Below are 18,016 nucleotides of genomic sequence, written 5' to 3' on the forward strand. Positions count from 1 at the left end.
CTCTCCCTCCACGCCTCCCTCCCTCCCTGCCAAGATTCGGAACCTCCTGGATCCCGAGAGCCTTATTTGATCCCTCATTGGGAAAAAAAATGGATTCCAGGCTTCTGCCGGGGATGCATTTCTGCAAAAATCTCTTCGCTGCAGCCTTGTGCGCCTTGGTCCTGCTGCCGGAGCCGGGCTGTGCCAGGGCTCTGTGGAAACGCGCTCTGCTGAAAATGACCGAGAAATACGATGTGAGTAAGGCCGGGGGGATTTGGGGGGAGATGGGGGATTTTTTTCCTACGCCCGTGTAGCGTTTTGGGGTAAAGGAGTGTTTGGGATCGTCGGGCTGCCTCGGGATAAAAGGGATTGGCGAAGTTTTCCCAGGCTGCGCGGAACTTTTGCCACCTAGCTGCTGCCGGGGGAAGCTTGGGAAGGGATCTGGGAGCAGGGAGAGGGTTTTGGGAGGGTTTTGGGAYGGYACCGGYACCYTGGGAACTCCCCAGGGCAGCGGGGRAAYGGGGGGATGCAATCCCTGCAGGTCCAGGGATGGGTTTAGTGGGAAGAAAATAATRGGATTTATCGCTTAGGGCGGGGAGAGCTCCCTGCCCGGCTSCTGTGCTGCCTTTTGGGGTAATTTYGGGTAAATGCGTCCAYCTCCCRGAGATAAGATGCGCTGGAGGGATGGATGGGGGCAGTGCYCGCCGTTCTGTAAATCCCCTGTGCCCATCACCTTGAAGGGTGGCGACCCGACAAATCCATTCCCGTGGATGGCACATCCCCTKGGAGCAGAGCTGCTGCCCACGCCCTGGCACACACTCGGTGGCACCATCTGTGCCTGATTTTTGGCAGATTTCAGCCTTCACAGCSCTCCCAAAGCCAGCACCCGGCTGGAACTGCGGCAGCGACAAGTGACGGGCAGGGGAGGGGACAGTGCAGGCTCCTGTCCTGGTRGGGCTGGGCCAAAAGAGGTGGCCATGGAGGAAATGCAAACGGAAAAAATTGGAAAATTATTTGATAGCTTGGCTTTTAGCACCCGCTGTTTAAAATGAAAAAAAAGGTGTAAATTTGATTTTTTTCTGAATCGGTTAAGGTCCTCTCAGACCCCAGCACTGACTCGCTGTTTAAAAGAAAAAAAAAAAAAAAAGGTGTAAATTTGAATTTTTTACTGAATCCATTGAAGTCCCCTCAGACCCCAGCACTGACCCGCTGTTTAAAAGGAAAAAAAAAGGTGCAAATTTGAATTTTTTACTGAATCCATTGAAGTCCCCTCAGACCCCAGCACTGACCCATTCTACCCCCTGAACTGGAAGCCCTCACCAGTTTATTTTCTCATGCTCTGTTCTGATTGCACCTTCCAGATATTACGTGTGCATGAACAGCACCTTGGTGCCACATGCGGATTCCTCCATCTGTTTTCTGCAGCTTTTAATCCAAAAAAGGGGGGTTTTTATGCCCGTGACTTTGACAGTGATGTTTGTGCATGGCTGCRTTTGGTTTGTGCAATTACTGACTCAGAATTGTGACACACATCCCTTGGCCCTGATGAGTGAGCCGAAATGTTGTCTTTTCTCCTCAAAATGTTGCAGGAAACATTGTGCACATATTTGAAAGGATTTTGGAAGAAATTTTCTTCATTACAGCCTCACTCAGGACAGGGAATCCTCTGCTTTGTATTTTAATAGGAAAATGATGATATAAAGAACTGCATTTCCTGCAAAATCCCTCACTGGGAAATGCATTTATTCCTATATTCTCCTGCCATATCTCAAAGTGAAGCTCAGATTTAACAGGAGCCGTGAGGTGAATGACCCAGAGAGACAGGGCAGGGGCAGAACAGGAATTTACACGTTGATCCTCAGATAAGGAGCGCTGCCGAGGCACAGAGCCGGCTCCCCCGAGGATATTTCCTCTCCTCTCACCCTGCTCTTCTTCAAAGGGCTGTTTTTCCTGGCAGCCCCGGATCCAGGTGCTACCGACCTGGCGAGCTCAGCTGGGATTGCTCGAATTGACAGAAACATCGATCCAGGGAAAATAGAAAATGCTTTTCCTTCTCCTCAAAGCCCTGTCAGGRGGAAAGCGCTCACTCTCCATCCCCTTCTCCACCAGGAGCTGTTCTGGCAGCCCCTCTGATTTCTCAGAGAGATGTTTTCCTTCCTGCCAAAATCAGGGAAATCAGAGTCTGGGGGCAGAGCAGCGGATTTTTCCTGCCAAAATCAGGGAAATCAGAGCAGCGGATTTGTGAGGCACTGGGATGGAGGGATGGCAGATGGAGGTGCCTGTGACAGCCACAGGGGACAGGGGACACGGCCACCCCCCTGGGACCCCTCAAAAGACAGGGTTAGGCAGCTCAGGGAAGTTTGTGTGAGCTGAGCCCAGAAAATCTGAGGCTACAGCAGCAGGAGCATCCAGAAAATGCTGAGTGCAGAATGACAAGCAGGGGTGAGGATGAGGAGCTGGCTCAGGGTCCTGCCAGGGGGTTTATTCAGGTGCTTGAGGAAGGTGTTGGTGGGCAAGGAGGGGTCAGATGGGGATGGGGAAGGGACAAAGAGGGATTGCAGCGAGGAGAGAACCTGGCGGTGACATTTAAAGCTGGGCTTCCAGCTTTAACAAATCCCTGTGGTTTACAGCCACAGGCGCTCTCRTCCAGCAAATTTAGCAATTCACAGCTGGTGTTCTGCAGGGACTGCTCCCAAAGGGCAGAGGGAGGGAGCAAAGTGGGACTGGGCTCCAGTTCCTCATAAAAACACCCCTCATGTCTGTGGGGAAAACTGGGCCAGGCTGGGTTTCATTCCACTGTCCACTGCAGCAAATATTTCAGAAAAATCACAGCTTCTTTTAAAGATTTCCAGAAGTGAAGAATTCCCCTCAGCTGCTGTAATGCTCTTCATTCACCCTGCAGCCAGAAATCAGCCCTGGGGTGCCCTCCTGGTGGACAGGATATTCCTGCTCCWCATCCACCTCAGCCTCCCCCTCAGAACCTGCACACACACAAATCTTGCTCTGTATTCCCCGTTTTCCAACCTTTTAATCATTATTGTGCATCTTTTTGGAGCCCTCCCTCAYCCTGCAGCATCCTTCCAGCTGCAAACAGCACAAACCCGGAGCCAACAGCAGGAAAATGTTATTCCCAAAGTATTATTCCCAAAATATTGTTCCCATTGATTTGGTCTCATCCTTTAGATCGTTTAACCYGCCTTCAGTCTGATTTTTGCCACTYTGATCACCACTGATGTGTGATTTTCCAGGTCTTGAGGATTCTGAATTCCTCCTGTGTATTTTTTTGTCAAAGGAGAGGTGGTTTATGGCCAGTTTTTGGGAGTACCTGCCAGGGCCAGAGCTGGAGGCTGAAATAAACCTCATGTGTTAAATCAAGGSGCTCCATGCAGAATAAAAATGATCAGAGAAACAGCTCAGGGAGCAGCTGCAGGCACAAATAACAGGACAGATCTGGGATTTTGGGAAGGCAAACGGCATCCCTCAGCTGGTCTTGAAATCTTGGGTGAGACTCAGTGATTCCATTCAGCTTTTTCCCCATCTTTGTTGACTGCCAGGGCTCCTCAGCTGAACCCGGAACTTTTCCCCTTGCTTTGTTTCTGGATATCTCTAAGGCAGATGTTGTCATTAAATGATTTAATATGTCTCCCTGGCATTGAAAAATCTTCTTAAAGGAAGAAATTCTCACTGTCTTCACACTCTGTAAAAATAATAAATCAGAGCCAAGCTGTGAACTTTGGGAAAGCTTTTAAAAAAACCTTACAACCCAACCCTGGGGACATCCTTAACCAGGTTATTCTGGGGAATGAGGGRATCCTGTTTCCCACTGGGGTGGTTTGTGCACACATAAACAATGGTTTTATTACACCAAATAAGCAGAATATTCTTATTTTGAAAGAAACAGGGTTCTGAGCAATAGGTGACCAGAGAAAATGGGCAGGGAGGTCACGAGGTACAAAGTTATTTGGCCACAACTGTTTTATTGTTCCCCAACGGAAACTTCATTCACAGAGMCAGCTGTTGGTTGCAATTTTGGCCTCTCGGTTTCTGAATCATCAGTGAAGCAACTGCAGGAATTGTCTGGTGTTTTTTTTTCATGGATCCATTAGCTGCCAGTTTTATTTTGGCCCTGTTTCCACCTGCAGATGACCTTTCAAATGGAATAGTAAACTGTGACCTTCCAGGATGAGCACTCCCTCCAACAAGGAGCGTTCCAACTCCTCCTGCTCAGTGCTTGGAACTGCACTGATTTACTGTTCAGTGCTCCCTCATATCCCAAAATTAYACCTGCTCTGAGAATTTTCTCTATTTAAAATCTACAACACCGCCCAAAAAAAGGTGTAGTTTCAGTATTTTCAATTTTAAAACGTTTCAAATTGGGGGTGTTTGCAGCTTTTGAGGAGTGGACTGATATGAGAGCTTGCACCTCGAGCATGGAAACATCACCAAAATCAGGTTCTTCCAAATGTTTTTTCTCCTTGGCCAGTTTTTGGGAGAATCCATGTGGGACCAGGCTGTTGTCAAAGGCACGGAGCCTTTGGGGGTTCAGCAATAAGGATGGAGCAGGATGTGGTTACAGAGRGATGTCCACCTCAGCTCCAATTTCYCCATAGCYTGGTGGTGAAACTTCCTACWGTCCCCTGGGGCACAGTTGCACCATGKTTTTTCTTGGAATTACAGCCCCAGTTTCTCATCACTGATTTGGTAACACAGCAGTGATTGGGCCAAGTGGATATTTATGTATTTATATATCTATACATTTGTATATTTATATTTTATATAGTTGTATATTTATATATTTATGTTTTTATTTTTTATATATTTCTATCTTTATTTATATTTTAATATATTTATTTAGATATTTATTTGTATATTATGTATTTTATAATATATTCATATTCTATATTTTTACATATTATATTATATAGATATAGATATAGATATAGATATAGATATAGATATAGATATAGATATAGATATAGATATAGATATAGATATAGATAGATATATATAGATATATATAGATATATATAGATATATAGATATATTTTTAAATACACTTATGGCTCTTACCTCTGCTTACGAGGCCATGGCAGTGCTCATTGCACATCTCTGACTCAATGTTGATCTCTTTTTAAAGTGCAAATCAGGAATCCATATTTTGCCTTTATTAGGGCCTATAAATGTTCCTGGTAAAACCCCTGTGCCTGTTCACCCCCTTGGCATCTCCCTTGTCCTGTCAGTGTGCAGGGAGCAGCTCAGCTCCTTTCTGCTGCAGCCAAACACRGCCTCATTGTCTTTGGGATGAAGCTGTCACGGCCCTCAGATCCTACCCAGATCATCCCATGTTTGAGAAATTATGTCCAATTTAACAACCCAGAGCTCCACAGGGAAAGGTTTCCCTGTAAATTCTGGTCCAGGAGAAGGTGATGGAGGTAGAAGGAGCCCACTGAGGAGAAAGGTGCTACCAGGGACATTTGTTCCACATCCCAAAACAGCACAATGCCACCATTTCCACTGCCTCCCTACTGAAGTGTTCCCCCATCCTCATCATCAGGGTGCCTGGAACTTCTCATTTCCCAGACACTTTAAAGGATTTTTTTTTTTTAACCTCCTGATTTAAAATCTTAATTATAAAACAAGTTCCACATGATAATTTAGAGATTATTGGGTGTTTCCAAAGTAGTGTGAGGGGATCACACAGTGCTGGGGGAGCCGCACAGTTCATTCTGAACATAAGAAAACCACTCTGAAACCCCTTTTCTCCTACAGCTGCGGGATGTTCGGTGCTCACCTTACCCCAAACCTGACTTGCTTTTCTTCTCTTTGCAAGGATTATGAGTACCCTCTTCATTCTCACAGCTCCCACTACCCCAAGAGCGACCGGTGCCCGCCGCCGCCGCAGAGCCTGCCCGAGCGCGCCTGCGAGGTGCCCAGCTGCCGCTCCGACTCCGAGTGCGAGCGCCACAAACGCTGCTGCTACAACGGCTGCATCTACGCCTGCCTCGAGTCCGTGCAGCCCCCGCCAGGTACGGGCACCAGGGCAGGGTGGGAGGGAGGGAAATGTGCAGGGATTTGGGGGAGTGGTGGTCATCCCGTGTGCGCCATGGAGCAGTCACTCTATGGTCATATTGTGTGCGCCGTGGCGTGGTCATCCTGTGTGCTGTGGTGTGGTCACTTTGTGTGCCGTGGTGGGGTCACTCTGTGTGTGCCATGGTGGGGTCACTCTGTGTGTGCCATGGTGGGGTCACCCTGTGGTCACCATGGTGTGGTCACCCTGTGTGTGCCATGGTGTGGTCACCCTGTGTGCCGTGGTGTGGTCACCCTGTGGTCACCATGGTGTGGTCACCCTGTGTGCTGTGGCGTGGTCACTCTGTGTGTGCCATGGTGTGGTCACCCTGTGTGCTGTGGTGTGGTCACTCTGTGTGTGCCATGGTGGGGTCACCCTGTGGTCACCATGGTGTGGTCACCCTGTGTGTGCCATGGTGTGGTCACCCTGTGTGCCGTGGTGTGGTCACCCTGTGGTCACCATGGTGTGGTCACCCTGTGTGCTGTGCCGTGGTCACTCTGTGTGCCGTGGCGTGGTCACTCTGTGTGTGCCATGGTGTGGTCATCCCATGTGCACTGTGGTGTGGTCACCCTGTGGTCATCCCGTGTGCATCATGGCATGGTCACCCCATGTGCACCGTGGTTGACCAACCCGTGTGTGCCATGGCTTGGTCACGCCGTGGTCATCCGGTGTGCACCATGGAGTGGTCACCCTGTGTGCCATAGCATGGTCACCCCATGTGCACTATGGCATGATCATCCCATGTGTGCAGTGGCGTGGTCACCCTGTGGTCATCTCGTGCTCATCCCGTGTGCACCATGGAGTGGTCACCCTGTGGTCACCCTGTGTGCCATGGCATGGTCACCCCATGTGCACTATGGCATGATCATCCCATGTGCACAGTGGTGTGGTCACCCCATGCTCATCCCGTGTGCACCATGGAGTGGTCACCCATGGTCACCCCGAGTGCATGGCGTGGTCACCCCATGGTCACCCCATGTGTGTTGTGACATGGTCACCCCATGACCCCCAGTTCACCGGGGCTGGGGTGGGAGGTTTGGGTGACCATTGGGGTTGGGGTTCAGTGCCTCACTTMTGGGTTCTGTGGGGTTGAGGGGTTAAAAGGGTGTCTGAGGCTCACTGGTGTTGGGAAATTTCCGCCCGGTAAAATTGTGGGAGTCACTCATGGCCAGTTCTTTCCTTGGGATGGCGTTTTCTGTGTCCCTGGATCCCTGGGAGTGTCCAAGGCCAGGTTGGATGAGTCTTGGAGCAGTCCCATTTAGAGAAAAGTGTTCCTGCTCATGGCTGGGAGTTGGAATGAGATGATTTTTAAGATCCTTTCCAACCCAAACCTCCAAACCTTTCGGTGATCCTACATTTCTAAATTCAGGAAAAGAAGCAATCCCAGTGTGAATCAGTGCTGACAGGAGTGAGGCAGACACCTCAGTAGATCCCATGGGAATGGGGAACAGCAGATGTTTGGCCTTTACGACCCCAGATCCTTGTGGCCCTGGGTGACTTCCATGGCTCCCTTGCCACTGGGACAATGAGAGCACGAACAGAAATCAAAATCAGCTCCCTCCACCAGGCCTCCTCACAGACCCTTAGAGAAAATCCATGACTTCCCCATAGCTCTGTGCCCTGTGGCTGCTCCATCCTCTGTTTCTGGTCTCTCATTTCTGTCTCTGCAGTCTTGGACTGGCTGGTTCAGCCCAAACCCCGCTGGTTGGGAGGCAACGGGTGGCTCTTGGAYGGCCCTGAGGAAGTCTTACAAGGTACAGGACATTTTTCTGTCTCCTCTTCAACGTCCATCATCATAAAAAGGCTATTTAAATAATATTTTATCATTTAAATAATAATTTGATAAATCCCTCGTACACAGAGCTTGTCTGGGATGTTGGGTATTTGTGTGGAGTTTCCATAGGAATAACTCTGTGTGGTTCTGTGTTCTGGCACAGTAAATAAATGACTTTTTATGGGTACAGATTATCCAGCAGAGCACCAGGAATGCTGCAGGGAGCTGGGCTTGTACTCATTTTTCAAATAATTGGAGATATATCTTTGTTTTAGGAGAATCCTCTGTCGTCATACCCATATTTTCTGGCAGCTTCCTGATAGGCTGTGGGTGGATTTGGGATGGGAAATACTTGAATCCAGAGTGGCCTCGTCACCCAACTGCCCTGGGTGGGGACTGGGGCTCCTGGATCTGAAGGGTGCTTTGAGCAGATTTGGAGCATCAAAATTTGGAGGCTGATAAAGAGATTAAGCTTCTCAGGTTAATTCCTGAGGATTTTAATTAATTTTTTTTCCAATAGAACTGAAATAAGCAGGGAGTGGGGAGGTGGGAAGAGAAGTTTTCTTCTGTGAGACGTTCCCAGATGTACGGACACCTGAAATTCTTGAGTTTTTCGTGGAAATGTTAACCCAGCTTTTGATCAGCTTCAGTCAGAGTCAGGTGGTGCCAATAAATTCCCCACTCTGGTCTCACACAGATGGTGTCAGACTCACCGAGCCTCTGCTCTCATTTATTATGGAAACTCCGAGTTCTTGAAGGGAAAATTGTGCCTCCAGCTCACTGGAGCTGCACAGCCAGAAATGAGATCAAACTGGTTCCTCCTCATCCGTCCTTGTCGCGCTGATATGATTTGTTCTGATCTGAACACCTCCATCTCAGCTCSAGGGAGCAATTAGGGAAATCAGAGCCATCAGTCATGGTGTGAGAATTGCAGCAGAGAGCCTTGGAATTAAAATCCTACAAATGAGAGGGTGCAGTGGCCCTGCAAAGTCTGTGCCTTCAATGGCCCCAAACTCGGCCTGAGTCCTGCTTTACCTTCCCTTTTTGTGCTGTAGTTGCTGCTTGTCCCAGCTCAGAGAGATGAATCCTCTGTTTGGGACAGGGGTGGAACTGCCTGGCCCCGCCGTGGGTCACACCTGGGTTTGGGGTCAGCAGCAGCACTGCCAGCTCCCTGCTCACCATCCCAAACCCCTCAGCCAGCCCAGAGCCCTGGCTGGGACATCCTGGAGGGAATGAATCCATAGAGGGGTCACCTGCTGGACGGGGTGGGCTGGAGGGGTCAGCTCTGGCCAGGATGCTCCAGAGGGGTCAGCTCTGGGTGAGGTGTGAATACAGAGGGGATGGGAATGGGATCACCTGTCCATGCAGGATGGTCTGGAGTGGTCAGTTCTGGGTGAGGTGTGAGCAAAGTCACCCATCCATCCAGGACAGTCCAGAGTGATCAGTTCTGGCCGGGACAGTCCAGAGTGGTCAGCTCTGAGTGAGGTGTGAATGGGGTCACCCATCCATCCAGGACAGTCCAGAGGGGTCAGTTCTGGCCAGGATGATCCAGAGGGGTCAGCTCTGGGTGAGGTGTGAATGGGGTCACCCATCCATCCAGGACGGTCTGGAGGGGTCAGTTCTGTGTGAGGTGTGAACAGGGTCACCTGTCCACCCAGGATGGTGTGGAGGAGCTGAGTGAGGTGTAAATGGGGTCACCCATCCATCCAGGACAGTCCAGAGGGGTCAGTTCTGGCCAGGACAGTCCAGAGTGGTCAGCTCTGGGTGAGGTGTGGGCAGGGTCACCCATCCATCCAGGACAATTGGGAGGGGTCAGTTCTGGCCAGGATGCTCCAGAGGGGTCAGCTCTGGGTGAGATGTGAGCAGGGTCACCCATCCATCCAGGACAGTCCAGAGGGGTCATTTCTGTGTGAGATGTGAGCAGGGTCACTCATCCACCCAGGACAGTCCAGAGGGGTCAGTTCTGGCCAGGTCAGTCCGGAGGGTTCAGTCCATGCCACCCCCGATGGGAAGCACCCTGGGACGAGATGCAGGACCAGGACCCGTGKGTCCCTTTTGTCCCCCGTGGGTGTGACACGGGCACTCTGTGACCCCCCTGTCCCTTGCAGCCGAGGCGTGCAGCACCACGGAGGATGGGGACGAACCCCTGCACTGCCCCACGGGCTACGAGTGCCACATCATCAACCCAGGGAACACCGCCGAGGGCATCCCCAACCGCGGCCAGTGCATCAAACTCCGCGGAAACCCAGGTCAGTGCTCCTCCTCCTCATCTCCCTGGTGACACAAACACAGGGATGGCACCGGGACATCAGCGCTGTCCCCTGGTGGTGCCAGCAGCAGCGTGAAAATTTGAATTATTTATCTGTTACTGAGTTTTGGATTCTGGTTTTGCCTCCTGACTTTGCTTTCTGCATCCAAAGCTTTGTTCTCCTTATTCTGCTGACATGTTTGCCCAAAAAAAAAAAAAGAATTTTATCCAGGCCAAGGTATTTTCCAGGAAAGCTCATAGCATGTTTGGGTATTCACTGAATAGTACAATGTGTGCATTGGCACTGGGCTACAAATCAAGAGAGATCAAAATCCATTTTGCCGTTTGGGCACTATAAAAACCAGAGGAAGCACCAAACCAGATCTCTGAGCTGTTTCCACGACAAATTAAGAGGTTTTTTCCAGAGCTTTTGGATCATCTCTTGTGTAAATTTTTCTTTATAACATCCACAGCACCCAATGCAGTGTAGAACTGTGGGGGTCTTCGACATGAAGTATTTCTGAGAGCTGAAATAACTACATAAATGGCAAACAGAGCAGCCTAGCTGGAACCTGAATTGTGTCAAATACTCACAGAAGGCCTGAAATGTTACCCAAATTTTATTTCATTTGGTTTGTAGCTACTGAAGAGATCATAACCTGCTCTTAAGGAAAGTTTATGCCCACAGAGCTCAGAAATTTCAGCAGTTTGAGGTTTACAGCAGCCCAAATCACTTCAGCCCAGAGACCTTTCATTTTGCTCCTTGTGAGATTTTTATCTTGCTCATTGTGAGATTTTTATCTCCAAATCTCCAATTTCTCAGTGTTGTACAGAAGGGCAGAGTCTAACACAGAAAATGAAGGCTGCCTGGGTGTTTTCTCACCTTCTTTTTAACTTTTTTTTCCAGATGGACACAACCTGAGGCATAAGTATTACAAGGAATATTTTGGTAAGCTGCTGSCATGGAGTGGTTGTTATTTTTAAGCTTTATGGTTCTTGCAGTGCTTACAAGGAATTTGCTCCTTATTAGATGAAGGTTTGTACGCAGAAAAAAAAGAGATTTTTTTAGCCTCAACTCTCTGTGCTTTGGTCATGATTTTATTTTGAGATCTGCAATGTCCTGACTGTGAGAATCAGAATTTTCRGCTGTGACAGAGTGAGTTAAACGGTGCAGCTTTCTGCCAGGGGAACCACCCAACCCAATAATCCTTTGTTATTTTTAAGCATATTTTTGGAGCGTTGCTCTTGGCCCAGCACTCYGTGCAGCTGAGCACAGAGCTCTGTCAAAAGCAGGGTTTTGTGCYGTGGTGAGAAATCAGGGATGGCTGGAGCCTGGTGAATCCATCCCTGGGTCTCAAAGAAAGCAGGAGCATCTCCCAGATTTTTCCTCAGAACTTCAGAGCTCCTGGTTGCTCCCTCTGGGTGTGGGACAGGCTGGAAATGACATTTGGATATCACTAAACAGCATCTTTGATACGATAAAATCCACAAAAAGCCAAATTTGGCCAGTTTGGCTGATAAAACTATGAAATATTTCCTTTCCTCTATTCCAGTGTGAACCACCCCAGAGAGCTGCTCAATAATTAGACCAATAAAACTGTGCTGCTGGGAGAACATGGAGACAAATTTGCCTCAACCTGAGCTAAAAACTTCCTTTGCTGCTGTTTGTTTTACAGGGAGCAATTCCAACAACGTGGTTGGCTATGTGAAAAACCAGCAGAAGCATTTGGGCTAATTGAAGGTGTGCCTGGGTGAGTGCCCTGTGAGCAAAGGGTGGAAATAGCTGCTGCTCAGAATGCAATTATTGTGAGAAATTRTTATCTGAGGGTGGTATTTCCTCTGAGCACAACTCTGCTGGGAGGACAGCACCTTAAAATTCAGTACAGGTGCACGAAACACTCTCATTCAAAGACTGATTTCTTTGAAAAGGCTTTGCCTTGTGGGTATTTAGAGGATGGAGGGATTTTTAGAATGAAAAAAATTAATGCTGCAGAACTTGGTGTGCATTAAGACATTCAACTTTGTGTTTTTCCTAATGCAGGTGTAAGTGGTCCTGCCAGACAAATTAAAAAGCTGTTTATTCTGGCCTGACTGCAAAAAGGGTCAGTCTTGCAAACGTTTCAGCACATGGGGGATTTTGTGGGGTGATTTGAACTGTGTGAGCAGTTGTGCTGAGCACAAGGCACACAGACCTGACCAGAGCTGAGCCCATGGCAAAAGCTCCAAAATTTTTATCAGCCTTGCATTGGGCAAGAATGGAAATGTTTATTACATTACCAAAGGTTTTGTCCCAAGATGGTTTTCTCAACACTTTCAGCTTCACTCTAAGATTAACTCAAGCTCAGCTGAGAGTTGGGAAAATAAAGCAGCTCAGTGTCTTCCTGTAGCCACGTCAGGCTGGCTGTTAAGATTACTCAGCTACTTAAAACAAGTTCTGTGCAAACATCCCAGGAAGGATAAATATTTTAATTCCTTTTTTTTTTTTTTTTATATTCCTTTTGTTTGGTTTTCTCTCAGCTGGACCACTCTGTCAAGGAATGCTTTACCCAGCAGCTTTCTCTTCTGGAAGAACTCAGATCTCCACCAGCACATCTCCAGCATCCCCTGATCCCTGCATTTCACTGACAAAAAAAACCATCCAAGAACAGGATGAGTCCAGATTGAACCCTGCCAGGAAGGGCAGAAATGTGATCCCCTGGAGGAAACCACATTATTTCAAGCTAAATTCATCAGCTGCCCTTCCACAAGGGAAATACAAACACCTCCAGGGCATCCCTGTGAGCCCCAGGGCTGCTGGCACAGAGCCTGCCTTTTTTCTTTTTTTTTTTTTTTTATGAGCTTCTTGTGTGACAAATTCGGATTTCAGGCCTGTGAACACAACTCAATGTTACTGAAGTGATGTCAGAATTCTGCCTAAATGTCATATCTGAGTTTTTTTTTTAAATAGGTGAGCCTCGAGAGGTTCTCTGGATCACATCCAGTRCCTGCCTCACTTGAACAACCACTTTAAAGCAGCCTTTTCAAAAGTTTAAAATTCACAGCAACCTGCAATTTTCTTCTTTTCCTGTTTATATCCAGATTTCAGCAGGTTTGACACCCGCTCTAAATGCCTAAACCCGAAGCCTTAAGAATTTGAGGAAATCTAAGCTAGGAGCAAAACCAGTTTTATGAATATTTTTAAAAGATTATTTCCCTTAATTCCTCAGGCTGGTGAGCTGCAGATTGAGAGTTAACAATGGAACAGATTCCTTGCCACAATATCCAGGCAGACACACCAATGCATGCCAGGCTTTGTAAGGTGCTGGTTTTAGCACAGTTATACTCACAAAATCTATGGTTTTGCACTGTGAAACCTCACCAAGAGGGCTCAAGTCTGGGTAATTTGTTAAATGTGTTAGAAAAGCAAACCCGGGATAAATTTGTGTGAGGAAAAGGGTTGTGTGGTAGGTGGGCCACTGCTCCTCAGAAGTTCTGTACCTTTGTGTTGATTTCCAGAAATCCTTAAGCTCTGGTTTATTTGCATTTGTGCCTCACAGCTTCTTTTTTTTGTTCAGCATTATACACCAGAAAACACATTTTCTATGAACATTTTCCTTTCCTGTGGCAGCCCTGCATGGACAGCTGCATTTATTGAACATTAAATCAGCATTTTAATTTGCACAGCTCTGCACATAAACACCCAACTCCCAAATCCAGGTGCCTGACTCCACTCACAAAACACAAGATTTTTTTTTTAAAAATTGATTTTATTTTTATATTTATATTTATATTTTTATTTTTATTTTTATTTTTATTTTTATTCTTATTTTTATTTTTATTTTTATTTTTATTTTTATTTTTGGTTTTATTTTGAAGATTTTGATTTTGATTTTGTTTTTATTTTTAATATTTTTTTTATTTTTATTATTTTTACTTTTATTTTTATTTTTATTTTTATTTTTATTTTTATTTTTATTTTTATTTTTTGTTTTATTTTATTTTTTTCCACTCACTCAAGGGTTTAAGCCAAACCCTGTAAAACCCTTGATATTTCACCCATGCCATTTGCAGCTGGAGAGGTGGCAGATGCCAAACTGCTCTCCTGTTTCCTGCTCCAAACACAGGCCCTGGTGCTTTATAAAGGAACAGCTGAAGGGCTCCACATTTTCCTAAATTTCTTCATCTCCTGAACTCACTTTTCCATGCCTTTTTGCAAAGTGCAAGATATCAAATGCAACACCAYGTTTGGACAGAGCTATTTCTAGAATTTTGACCCTACAATGAGATTTTAATTCTTGCTCAGACACAGGAGCCCCAGAACCAGAGAATTGTGGAATGGTTTGGAGTGGGAGGGAGCTTAAAGCTCATCACCTTCCACCAGACCAGTCTGTCCCAGCTCCCATTTATATTTTATAGTTCCAGTCTCTGTTTAAATCAAAAACTTCCTATTTGTGCTGTTCCAGCCTCTCTCCTCGGTGCTGCCCAGTGAAATGCAGTGATTTTGTCCAGCGTTACTTCCTACAGAAAAAAAAAAATAAATCAAATTGTGATTAAATGAGCAGAGCCCTTCAGTGGTCACTGCTAAGCACCAAAGAGTAAATTCCAAACTGTTCCACTTTAAACTCAAAAATTTTTAATAATTTACCTAAAACCTTGTGAGGAGCTAGCTGAAAAATTTGTGTTAAGCATTCACAAATTTGAAAGATTTAAAATTCAAATCTCAGCCTGATCTCTCAAAGCAGCCAAAATTATTCTTAATTTGAGTGGACACGTTCACTTCAGTGTCTGTTTTTTTCAGAAGTGTCTGTTTTTTGCAGAAGCATACACCTGACCACCTTGGGTGGGATGGCAGAGGCATTTTCTGCTTGGAAAAGGAATTTTTGAAAGTTGCTTTTCCGAAAAGAATCAGAAAGGAAAATGGACAAATGAATAATTGGATGATAAATTTCTGTTTACTGGGTGCAATTGAAGCCATCACCCTTCTTCTGGTGCTACAAAGCTTGGGTTTTTTTGGTTTTTTTAGTTAATTCTAGCTCTAAATTATCAAACTCAGAAACAAAAGCCACATTTGGGACTTGTCAGAGCTCAGTGTTTTCATCCCTCAGATGCTGAAATGAGAACACAGCCTGAGCAAGCTGTCCTCTCTCCAAAGACAGATGATTTATCAGCAGCCTGATAAATCACAGGTGTGGGGTTTTTTTGGGGTTTCCACAAACATTTTGGTGCTATGATGACCCTTTTTGTGTCCCTGAGCTCTGACAATGCCCACAGCCCCAAACCCTCCCTGCTTTGTGCCCCTCTGGTGCTCAGACACGTTCAGGTTCTGCTTTGGTGCTCAATAAAAAGTCACTCGTCTGTTTTACAACCCTGCCTGGTTTCTGTGGTGTCTTCTTGATGCATTTTCAGCTTTGGATTGTGAGAAAAAAAAGGAAAAATCTTCTAAATTTTAGTTGTTGGGAGAACTCAAGGCCTTGGATTATGAAAAAAAAGGCAAATCTACATTTTAGCTGTTGGGAGAACTCAAGACTTTGGATTATCAAAAAAAAAGGGCAAATCTTCTAAATTTTAGCTGCTGGGAGAACTCATTTTTGGATTACAAGAAAAAGGGCAAATCTACATTTTAGTTATTTGGAGAACTCAGATAAGGCTTCAGATTATGAGAAAAAACAAATCTTCAAAATTTTAGTTGTTGGGAGAACTCAAGATCTTGGATTATGAAAAAAAGGGCAAATCTACATTTTAGGTGTTGAGGGAACTCAGATAAGGCTTTGGATTATGAGAAAAAGGGCAAATCTTCTACATTTTAGCTGTTGGGTGAACTCAAGGCTTCATATTATGAGAAAAAGCAAATCTTCTAAATTTTAGATGTTGGGAGAACTCAAGATCTTGGATTATGAAAAAAGGTCAATTCTTCTAAATTTTAGTTGTTATTAGAACTCAAGGCTTCAGATCATGAAAAAAAAGGCAAATCTATATTTTAGTTATTGGGAGAACTCAAGGTTTAGGATTATGAAAAAAGGGCAAATATTCAACATTTTAATTGTTGTTTGAACTCAGCACAGGCACRGGGAGGCAAAAGTCACTTTGCCCACTAAAGGGAGGTGACAGACCCCAAAAAACCCCTGTCCCCTCTCAGAGGGGTCACTTTGGTGGGTCAGACCCCCAATTTTGGCCCCTGCCAATTTTTATAGACCTCACAAATATGTCTGGAACTCCCCAATAAGAAACCAAAAGCTTTCATTAAATCCTCTCTTCCTTCCCCATTACACCCCTGGGGACAGACCTGAGGGTTTTCCTCAACCTTTATGGACAAAATAGAAAAGAAATGTTGCTCTAAACGCTGTTCTTTGCTTTTATAACCAGGAGCAGTAGAAGTTCTGCCCAAGAAAATCCCAACCCCGAAGAGAAATATTTGGATTTTTGGGTAGCAACATATTCCATTCTACCCATGCAGCAGAGTTTTTTTCCCTCAAGGTGGCACAACAGGAACAAAAGTGCAACGAGCCCCGTTGTGGCAGTGCAGCAATTTTGAACTTTGAACTGAATTTTGAACAGAAAATTTTGAACTGAAAGCAGCACTCTGCCCTCACAGCAGCATCCTTTTGGGCTCAGAGAATGGCTCCTTTGCTTGTGTGTTTTCACAACAGATATTTTCTACTTAAAAGACACCAAAAAAAAAAAGGTTTTTGAAATAATCTACTTAGAAGTGGAGCTTTATTAACCAATTAAATAGGAAATACTGTAAGGGCTCTGTAATTGGGCTGCGTGTTATGGGTTTATAGTGTGAAAATGACAGAGTGAGGAAATACAGCTCGAATTACTGTTGTTTTCTTAGCATTATAGCCTTGATTCAGTTCATTCCCAGCGTTTTCTGARCCATGGGGTAGCAAAATACATTAATTTTTCATTAGGTTTCCTAACAGGCAGAAACCAACAGCAACAAGAAAATGAAACTTGAGTCCGTTCAGCAATTTCTCAGAGTGAGTGGCGAACAGAAACTTTTCTTTCTGCACTTATTCCACTTCATCAAATATAATTTTTCCACAGCAGAACTGAGGGAACATAAATATGAGAGGGAGGATGTGGTCCTGAGCCCCAACCACACTGTTCTTCCCCAGCTGTCAGGTTTTTTGGATAATAAAAACCGATTTTTAGGGTGCATTATTACGCTCATCAACTCGTTTTTCTCCTTTTCCGTGCCCTGTTTGCCCTGGAATTTCTGTCAGTGCATTGYTCCCCCTCCCTAACCCAGGGTGTGGCCTCTTGGCCGTGTGGATTCTGGATTTTTTTGTCTCTACAAGCAGGAGGTCTGTGCCAGGAGGATGAAGTTAAATAAGGAAAGCACCACCCTGATGCTCAATTAGCCACGGTGGCTAATGAGAGCCACGCTGGGGTTGCCCAGACCAYGCCATGCACAGCACAACCCCAGGATGCTCCTTGTGGGCAGCAGGGTGAGGATTTGGGGTGAAAAAAAGCAAGAAAAAAAACAGAGAAATTTTCTTCCCAGCTGCCTGCATAGGTGGAAGATGTTTCCCACCGCTTTTCTGGCAGAAACACGAGGATTTGGAGGATCCTACGACTCTGGTGGATGCAAAGGTGCTCAGGTGGGCAGGAGGAGGAGTTCCCTGGCAGGGCAGGAGCTGGATGTGCCCCAGATCCTCCGAAAAGCAGCAGAAGGAGCATAAATGAGCTCAGACAGGCTCCACCTCCGGATCCCCAAACATTTCAGGAAGATCCAAACCCCTCTGCACCTCCGGGCTGCTCCAAGCCCTTACCTAAGCCCTGGGCAGGGCCTGGGTGTGCGATTCCCGAAAATCAGAGCCCGGCATCATCCCTGGATCCTTTCCCACGGGAAGGAGCGCTGTTTGAACCACGCAGGAACTTCCTCCCTCCCTCCTTCCCTCCTCCTGACACATCCAGCTCGGATCCTTGCGAAAGCGTTGCTCAATCGGGTTTTACAGATCCCGGC

General features: G+C 46.2%; 1 protein-coding gene across 1 annotated transcript; it reads left to right on the forward strand.

Moving 5' to 3' along the window:
* The first annotated feature begins 12 nt into the window (after positions 1 to 12).
* Positions 13 to 12,892, forward strand: WFDC1 (WAP four-disulfide core domain 1). The gene is made up of 7 exons (XM_057381970.1): positions 13 to 233; positions 5,810 to 6,005; positions 7,717 to 7,800; positions 9,929 to 10,069; positions 10,976 to 11,017; positions 11,745 to 11,819; positions 12,586 to 12,892. Exons 1-6 carry the CDS (start codon positions 90 to 92, stop codon positions 11,801 to 11,803), a joined length of 666 nt encoding a protein of 221 aa, XP_057237953.1. The 5' UTR covers positions 13 to 89; the 3' UTR covers positions 11,804 to 11,819; positions 12,586 to 12,892.
* The last annotated feature ends 5,124 nt before the right edge of the window (positions 12,893 to 18,016 follow it).

The sequence above is a fragment of the Malurus melanocephalus genome, unplaced genomic scaffold (assembly GCF_030028575.1).
Source record: "Malurus melanocephalus ecotype Western Australia unplaced genomic scaffold, MMel_1.1 scaffold_543, whole genome shotgun sequence".
NCBI classification, from domain to species: Eukaryota; Metazoa; Chordata; class Aves; order Passeriformes; family Maluridae; genus Malurus; species Malurus melanocephalus.